This window comes from Arachis ipaensis, chromosome B05, assembly GCF_000816755.2.
Source record: "Arachis ipaensis cultivar K30076 chromosome B05, Araip1.1, whole genome shotgun sequence".
NCBI classification, from domain to species: Eukaryota; Viridiplantae; Streptophyta; class Magnoliopsida; order Fabales; family Fabaceae; genus Arachis; species Arachis ipaensis.
Window position 1 is genome coordinate 134,937,146 of NC_029789.2, and position 9,826 is coordinate 134,946,971.

Here is a 9,826-nt window from a genome sequence, read left to right on the forward strand (position 1 = left end):
TGTTTTCATGTGTGAAACTTGTGTCGCCGTTCTAGGAAGTTGTGTCACCGTCGCGTGGAAGCTTTGTCGCCGTCGTTGTATCTTTTGTTTGAGATGTCCCTCTCTGTGTCTTCACCATCGTCTTTCTCTCGCTTTCGGTAAGTAAATGTTGTCTCTCTGCCCTTAAAATTACATGCATCCAAACATATAGATTTTCTGCTTCTGATATTCAATGAGTGATTTTTGACTCGTAGACACTGATGAGTTTGTGATTCCAAGTTTGAAAATTGACTCGGATCAAAGTAAATCGCATATTCCAAGCATAAAATCCTCAAATTCTGCCACAAAGGTAAGCTCAAAGTGTTATTTCTTATTGTGAAAATTTCCTAAGCTTTTTGCTTTGGATGGAACTACTTGGGTAGAATGTTTTAAGCTAAATAATTGTATTTCTTTGTGTAGGTTAAGAAAGAAGAGAACATATATCTCGGACCACACAGAATCCCTCCTTCACAATCAAAACAAGAGACAAATCCACCAAACCAAAAACTGAGGCTCAAGCAAAAGCTGAAAGAAGTTGATAAGAGAAATAGTGGGACTGGTAGGGAAAACAAAGTGGACAACCTAAGGGAGCTTGTTGGTGGTGGGAAGTGAATGCTAACATGGCAAAGGAGTCCCCAAAGGAATGGTTAGATCCACGTTGCCATGAATCTCAATTTGAGAGGAGGTAATGAAATAATTGAAGATGATAGTTTTTCCAGTCATTGTTGAAGTGGAACTTCTGGTCTTATGTTATAGTTTAATGCATTATCTCTTGGGACACACAGTTTTTGATTTTATGTACTCAGATAATAAATGTATCAATTAGTTTTTAGATGATATTTAAAAGTCTCCTATCTTTTACCAAAAGAAATTTGAAGAGAACATAGGTACCATTCTGACAGTTGCCACCATGTATTGTGGTATTTTGGATTTTTGCAGAAAATCCTAACTATAGGAAATCACGGTGAATGAGTGAATAGACCAGGAGTACAGATCTAATTCTTTTGTTCATTAACCTTTTTCTTTTGAGTACAAACATATCAAATTGATAAGTTAAATCTCTCTAGTAAGCTGCTTAGCACCAACTTTATCTTTTAAAAATTTATTTGTTAATGTTTCTTTTGATAGTAGAACATTATGTGTTTGTCATTATGTGCGTTTTAATTATTTTTAGTTATGAACTTTGATGTTTGAAGTTGTTTGTGAACTTTTAATATTAAATTATGGATAATTTATTATGTGAAATTGTAAAATTTTAAATTTTATTAAGTTAGAAATTATTGAATTTATATATTTGAAACTATATGTTGAATTAAAAATAATTTTATTTAATATTTAATTAAACCGGTCGAACTAGTGAACCAGTGATCTTACTGGTTTATTGACCAATCCGGTTCTCGCAACCTTGGATATTAGAGACAAAGCTCAAAGCGGATGGCAGCATTGAGAGGCACAAGACCCAACTTGTAGTTAAAGGTTTTACTCGAGTTCAACGCTTGAATTCTTTCGACACTTTCAGCCCTGTGATTAAGATGACCATAATGCTCATCATGCTGGCCTTGGCAGCTAAGAAGCATTGGCACATTTACCAACTAGATGTTACTGTATTTCTGTATGGTGATTTACTAGAAGATGTTTACATGAAACTCCCATCAGGCCTTGAAGCCTTGCATGGTATGGTTTGCAAACTTGAAAAGTCCCTTTATGAATTGAAGCATGCATCAAGACAATGGAATTCCAAATTATGTTCTGTCTCCTCAATTCAGGTTACATGCAATCAAAGGCTGACCATTCGTTGTTTTCCAAGAATTCAGGTTATGGCTTTACATCAATATTGGTGTATGTTGATGATTTGATATTGGCTGGAGATGATATGCAAGAGATCGAATTTGTGAAGAAGTTGCTGGATGAAAAGTTCAAAATTAAGGATATTGGGAAACTAAAGTTCTTTTTGGGGCTAGAGGTGGATTAAAACAGCCAAGGAATTTCGTTGTATCAACGGAAATACACCTTAGATTTATTAAAGGAGTATGGATTACTAGATGCAAGACCAGTTGCCACTCCCATGAACTACACAACAACACTCTCGAAGTCATCAGGGGTTCCTTTGGATGATCTCCAACCTTATCAAAGATTAATTGGCCAACTCATATATCTCACAAACACTAGGCCTGACATTTGCTTTGTTGTTGGCAAATTGAGTAAGTACCTAAATTGTGCAACAGATGCTTATTTTAAGGCTACCCTACACATCCTTCGATACCTCAAACAAGCTCTGGTCAAGGGAGTTTTCTTCCCAGCTCAATCAAATTCTGATCTCACTGGTTACTCATATTCAGATTGGGGGACGTGTCCGAATTCGAGATGATCCGTGATATGTTATTGCTGCTTCCTCAGATCAGCCCTAATCTCTTGGAAAAGCAAAAATCAAACTACTGTTTTTTACTCCTCCACAGAGGCAGAATATCGAGCTCTGGTGGCAGCAACTCATGAAGGTTTATGGGTGACTTATATCCTCAATGATTTCAAAATTCATCAAGAAAAACCAACCATTTTGTATTGTGACAACCAAGCAACTCTCCATATCGTTGCAAATCTAGTTTTTCACGAAAGAACCAAGTACATAGACATTGATTATCATGTGGTTCGTGACAAGACTCAAGGTGTCCTTAAACTTCTGCCAATATCTTCAGCAAATCAAACTGCCAATGTACTTACCAAATCACTTGCTCTAAGACCTTTTCAACCTTTTATTCCAAGCTTGGCTTAATAGATAGCTTGAGGGGGGATGTTGGGGAATAGAAGTGTTAGCTCATTGATAATATAATAGAATTCAGTTAGTAAACTAAGTCACTTATATTTGTCAGTCAGTTAGAGAAATTAGCTTAGTAATGAAGAATAGATGGCTAGTTATATAGTATAGATAATTAGCTATTAGTTGAGCTTATTATGTGTGTATATAAGGAAAGTTTGTATCTGATGTAAGTGAGATTCATTATTCTAATAAATCAGAATTCATCTAAGAAGCTCTCAAAATTCTGCTCTAGCAATCTTCTCTCTCTCACCAAATCATCATCAAGTTCTTTCTCTGCTACCTGAGACAAAAGTTCAATACAGAGGAATACTTTCCTAAGAGATTGGAGGCATGTATAGAGCTTCTGGCCAAGAAGATGTGTGTTGAATAAGAGCTAATTGCTGATCAGAGGATGGACGGTGTCAGTCGGTCAATGGCACCCCAAGACCCATGAAATTGTCAGAGTTTGACCCCTGACAGTTCACAACCTAGGGATTATTCAATCTCACTCCCCCGATTTGGTTTTTCTTTGTGAAATAAAACATCAATCTCGACAGGTGAAAAAAAAAATCCAGGACTTGTGGCTACTCTAATTGGCAAATTGTTGATCCTTCTGGTAGTAGGGTGGACTTGTGTTGGCATGGAAGGATGATTTTGTTATTCAGATTTTCAGTTGTTCTGAGTTCTATATTACTGCCTTGATAAAAGCTATCCCTCTTAACATTGAATGGAACTTTGTAGGCATTTATTTAAACTACAATGAGAATATTCGGCTATCCCAGTTCCAAAAAATCTCTTTGGTGCTCTCCCAACTCCAAGGTAAATCGATTATTGTTGGTGATTTCAATTCTATTATTGATCAAGGTGAGAAACTTGGTGGTAATCCTAAATCTCATTCTTCTATTGCTACCTTTAATTACTTTGTTGGAGATAACTCCTTGATTGATTTGGGAATGGTGGGTAGACTATTTAATCGGAGTAACAGACGCAGGGAAGGTGAACTAATTCAGGAAAGGCTTGACAGAGTGATTGTTGATGAATCTTGGTCCCAATTATACTCTCATCCCACGGTCTTTAGACTATCAGAGTCAGGTTTTTTATCACGTTCTCTTCTTTTAGATACTAACTACCAATCGAAGAGATCAAAGAGGAGATTCAAGTTTCAATCCTGCTGGTATGGTGAAGAACAAATTCGTAACTTCATCAGCGAGGTCTGGAACTCAGATATAGAAGGTTTAGCGATGTTTAGATTATTTCAGAAGCTTAAATTAGTTAGACACCAATTGATTCTTTGGCAAAAGAACAGCTCTACTAATTCTAAAAAGGAAATTGTAGAAGTTACTGCTCTTCTAGAATAAAAACGGGTATCAAGCATCATGGGAGATACTGAATTACTTGAGCTTGAATAGCGGCTTGAAAAAGTATATTTGGACCAGAAATTTTATTAGAAAAACAAATCTAGAATTAAATGGCTAAAGGAAAGAGACCAAAATACAAGCTTCTTCCATCGAGAATTTAAATCTAGAACCAGAAGAAATAAGATATAGCATCTACAGAGGGATAATGGGGATATGGAACAACCAATGCTGATATTGCTAAGGTGGATGAGGACTACTTTAAGAGTATTTTCACATCTTCTAATCAGGCAGATCCTGGGCCTTTTTTCACAGACTTCGAGCCTAAGGTTACAAGTAACATGAACTGTAGGCTCAGAAGACCTGTTTCTATGGAAGAGGTAGTATCCACCCTCAGAGTGCATCAAGAGAGAATGGTATAACGGCTAAATTCTTCTATTTCTACTTGGATATAGTGAGAAAAGACGTGTTCTGGGCGGTGAGGAGTTTATTTGCTGGAGGTAGAATTTTGACAAGTTTTAGCCACACCAATATCTGTCTAGTGCCAAAGATCCCAGATACGAGTGATATGATTCAGATAAGGCCTATCAGTTTGTCCTCTGTTGTCTACAAAATCATTTCAAAAGTACTAATCCACAGACTCCAAGGGTGTATGAATAAGGTAATTAGCTTTACTCAAAGTGCATTCTTGAAAGGTAGACTTATTTCTGATAACATTCTTATAGCACACGAATGTATGTACTACTTTAAACAAAAAAAGCGAGGCTTGGAATACGAAATGATACTCAAGCTTGATATGAGTAAAGCCTACGACAGGGTGGAGTGGTATTTTCTATGGTTTATTATAGAGAAGTTGGGTTTTGAATCGAGATTTATTGACTGGATTCATGAATTGTTGACAACGTTTCTTACTCTGTTGTTGTGGAAGGTCAACTCTATGGTTTTTTAAACCAAATAGTAGCATCCTTCAAGGTGACCCTCTATCCCCCTTTTTTTTATTATGTGCAGAATGACTTTCCTTCTTGCTACACAAAGCAGAGCAAAACAGTCTCATTCGAAAAATTCAGATAAACAGAAGATACTTAACTATAAATCACTTACTATTTGCTGATGATTTCTTTCTATTCGGTAAAGCCTGGGAAAATAGGTATGTCTCTATTCTAGAATTATTGGAATTTTATGAGAGCTTCAGTGGGCAAAGAATTAGTCTTAATAAATCGGCTCTGTTTTTTAGTAATAACACTCCAAAACTGATTACAACCTTTCTAGCAGTCCAACTGAATATTTATCACATAGGTGCACAAGATAAATATTTGGGTCTACCTTCCCTTGTCAACTGCTCTAAGAAAGTCACCTTCAACTCAATCAAAGATAAGGTTCTCAAAAAGACACAAGGATGGAAAAGGTGCTTGTTATCTAATGGAGGAAGACATGTATTACTCCAAGCAGTTCGTGAAGCCATACCAATATACACATTGTCATGTTTTAAACTTCTGAACAACTTGCTAAATAAAATTTCTAGTATTCTAACCCAGTTCTGGTGGGGGGTAGCACGGTTCTGAAAGGCGAATAGTGTGGATTAGTTGGATAAGATGACTAGGTCTAAGAAAGAAGACGGGCTTAGTTTCAAAGATCTCAGGACTCAAAACCTAGCTCTTTTAGGTAAACAGTGCTGAAAAATCGTAACTCAACCTAACTCTCTTCTTTCTAGAATACTTAAAAGTAAATACTTTAGATTTAATTCTATCCTTGCAGCAGAAGTAGGAACTTTACCTTCTTGGGGTTGGCAAAGTATTTTTGAAGGGAGGCGAGTTATAAAGAAAGGCATTAGTTAGAAAGTAAGTTCTAGTAATATTCGAATCTTTAGTGAACCATGGCTCGCTCCTCCTTACCCCTTCACTGTTCCACCATCTGCGACACTATTATCAGATAGTTACCATCTGTTATGGATGAAAGACCTGTTTTTTGTCAAAAACAGTGAAACCAAGTATTAATTTTAAACCTTTTTTCTCCAAAAATTGCTCAACAAATCCTCTCCATAACCCCAAATAAAGGTGAAGACACAATTCAATGGGTAATAAACAGAGCAAAAATATATGATGGTGTATCAAGGTATAGGGGGTGCTTACCAATTTTACCATACCTCCATTGAATTTTGTTCGAACTTTATGCAACAGATGACAGTTTGGAGCCATTTATGGAAGTTAAAATTTTTTCACAAAATTTTGCTCTTTGCGTAAAAAATCCTCCAGGACAAGCTTCCTGTTCTGCTTTTCATCTACCAGCGGTTCCCATCCACTCCGACAACTTGTCTAATTTGCAAGTCAGTTCTAGAATCACTCATGCACTATCTATTTTTTTATGGAGACACTAATCTAGTGTGGAAAAAGAGTCCTTTGTCTTACCTCAATCCAGACTATAGATGTTCTTTGTTCTTCGATTGGTGGAGGTATTTGGTGTTACAAATTGGACTTCAAGGAACAAACTCTCAAAGAGCTGGATTGGTTTTGATTATAACTTAGAATATTTGGAAAGAGAGGTGTCAACGAGTCTTCGAGCGTATCCAGGAGCCTCCAAAAAAAGTGCTAACAACATCGTTTAAGTTGAAGCATGAACTATCTATTTTGCCTTATGCATAGTAGTGCCTAAAATTTTTTTTCCTATCTAATTTTTTATGTTATTTTCTTCTTAAAATTTTATATGTTCGTGAATATTTGAGAATCTCTTTTTTTTTTATTTTTCTTGTCCTGATTTTTAGACATTGTATTTATTTTTCTATTGAATAAAATATCACTATTATCTTTGGAAAAAAAAGTTAGTATTGACAATACTTTCCTATTTAATTGTAATCTTAAAAATTTAAATTTAAATTTTTAATTTTTTTTTTCTAACCAACAACCCCTCTCTATTTGTATTTGAAGGATCTAAGAAGGAAGCAAACACTATTGTCGTATTAGGTTTATATGACTATGAAATTATAGTTCATTGTGTCCTAATAACTGATTTTAATTTGGTGTATTTAAGTAATTCTTTGGTTGTAATTGAATCTATCTCTAATATTATTGTTATTACTTCATTTTGTGATGAAGTTTTATTACGAGTATTTGACTTTCATCATCTTTGTTTGGGCTCAATTGGTACAACTAACTTCTAATACGTTTTTGTTAATTGTAAATCGTGTCCAACATTGTTGTCTTTATAGATAATTTGGTGGCTTATTAATCGAATTTAAATCTTGAATATATTCAAAAAATTTGGTACTTAAGATAAAAGAGGTGCTAGTACAATTATATTAATATGGTGATGTCTATATATAATACACTTCGACTAATCAATGTGTACCGTAATTTTGACCAGAAGACCTTCTATGTATTTAAAGATTTTTTATAGTAAAGCAACAAATAAATCTCCTGATAATTTATAATTCGAACAAAATAATCATTAGTCTTTAAAAAAAATACTAATAAAATCTTTAAAAATGACAGATATAGATACACTATCTTTAGATTAATCCTTATGATTAAGATAAAATATCTTAATTTAAACTAATTTGTCTATGTTTGTTATTTGCGAAATTTTTTTAATATTTTTTGTTAAAAACTAATCTGTCTAAAATATAAATTCTCAATAGTTTACTTATCAATTTTTTTTTTTTAATGTAATGTTATGTTCAATCTTTTATGAACTATGTATGCTCTTAGTCAGTATATTACTGATGAGTTCATCTGTCAATTTCATTAATTTTGGTCACTTTGTTTACTTCTCATTATGTTACCATTGAAGAATTTGATGTAAATTAATTTACAGTAAATTATTGAAGTACTAGAAGGCCAGATGGAGTTTTGCAACAACCAAAATCAATATTATTCTATTGAGCTCAACTCTTATATGCACGTAGAAAACTAACTTTTTTTTTTTCGTGTTTGATATTAACCATAATGAGTAGCAGAAAATTTTACGAGTAAATATCTAATAATTTGGTCTCTAGTTATTTATACGAAAGACAATATGATTTAAAAAAAAAAAAAACCGAATAGCATAATAATCTTAGCTTAGAGAGACAATACAATCTCATAGTTAAAAAATCTGTCAAACACTAACATAAATTAATTTAGTGGTCCACCTTGTAACAGGGTTTGGCAATTAGCATTATTCAACCAAAATTAATTACTCTATTTCAGGTCAAAATCCTTTATTATGCATGTGGAAAACTTACCTTTTTTGTGTCCTTGGTACATCAGCCATAATAAGTAGTACTAAATTAGTAATTTTTGACACAAAAAGTACCATGTAACATAAATTACTTATATTGAAACATAGGAACATTCTACTATGCAAACTTAAGTTTAGTAAATACAAGCAGTCAAGCACATTTAAGCATTGACATTGCTTCTATATCATACTAGTACACCAAATAAACATTATGATTATCTAAAAGTAGAATAAGGTGCTTAATACTTGTATTTTGTGGTGCTATGGTCATCAAGCCAAGTTATAATGTCAGCAAGCACATGGAAAATTGTTTCATCAGGTTCACCTTCAAGGAGAGTGTGAAAAGCATCCTTATAGAGGATCAGTTTCTTGTCTTTCACATTAGCTTTCTCATACAAAGCCTTGCTAGCTGATGGATCAGTTATTATATCAGCTTCTCCATGCATGATCAATAATGGCACACACACCTGTCAATTAATAGAGGATTTCATGTCATCAGAGTAGGTCCCACAATATAACATGTCATATCTTGTCATTGCAGTCTTAAACAAAATAAAATAAAATTGATTATAGTAACTCAAAGTATTTTGGAAGATTTAACATCAACTTGAATTCATGGTGAACCTAATAAGTGACTTTATAATATCTACTAATTTTTAGGGTTAGTTTGGATTGATAGGGTTAGTGTTACTCATAAGTCCACAAAATGTTATTTCCTTCATTTATTTTTATCTATCAAAGAAGTTTTGCATCAATTGATAGGCATCATATAGTTCTAGTTGTTCAGATAGAAAATTACTTCTTCCAATCTCTGTTCTAATTCTTGTGTGGCCTTAAGCAACTCCAATGCAGTTCCAAGTCTTGGTTTATCCTTGTATAGTAACACATTATACGGTGCCTGTAGCAAATTATGTTGGAGGATAAAAACAAAGTGAAAATTATCGTGAACGAGTTTTATATGTAAAATTACACATGAAACTCATTCATAACAATTTTCATTCGGTTTTTATCCGCCAAAAAAATATATCAAAAAGAAAAATATCAAAACATTAATTAGAAAATAGACAAGTATGTTTCTTCCAAAATTTAACAAGAACATATCAAAATATTATTTGCATAATTAAAGGCCTACCAATTTTCTTTTCTTCACATCTCTATATATATTTTCTTTCACCTCTTCCTTTTGTGGAACTAGCTTAGTCTTGGGAAGAACCTTGGCGACACCAATTAGTATTTGTTTAACCAACCAATGTGGAATCATATCTTCAGCAAACTACAAAAGAAAATTGGTTAATTAGTTGAGTGACATATACATACATATATAGATATATAGATATAGTGTATTATTAGTTTAATTAATATACCTTGCATAAAGGTGCAATAAGAGCAGCACCATCCCATGCATGTGGTTGTTTGAAGTGGATTTTCAAAGCAATGGCTCCTCCCC

The 9,826-nt window shown here is 33.7% G+C and overlaps 1 protein-coding gene and 1 pseudogene across 1 annotated transcript in view; one reads left to right on the forward strand and one right to left on the reverse strand.

Annotated features, from left to right (window-relative positions):
- Positions 1–880, forward strand: part of LOC107641219 — a 4,124-nt pseudogene extending 3,244 nt beyond the window's left edge.
- The window catches only part of LOC107644303 (caffeoylshikimate esterase), a 4,717-nt gene continuing 3,342 nt past the window's right edge, over positions 8,452–9,826 (reverse strand). Inside the window, exons 6-9 of the mRNA XM_016348140.1 lie at positions 9,744–9,825; positions 9,512–9,652; positions 9,179–9,277; positions 8,452–8,846 (exon numbers count right to left, since the gene is read on the reverse strand). Coding sequence (XP_016203626.1) covers positions 8,619–8,846; positions 9,179–9,277; positions 9,512–9,652; positions 9,744–9,825 — 550 coding nt within the window. The 3' untranslated portion in view covers positions 8,452–8,618. The remainder of the gene's footprint in view (positions 8,847–9,178; positions 9,278–9,511; positions 9,653–9,743; position 9,826) is intronic.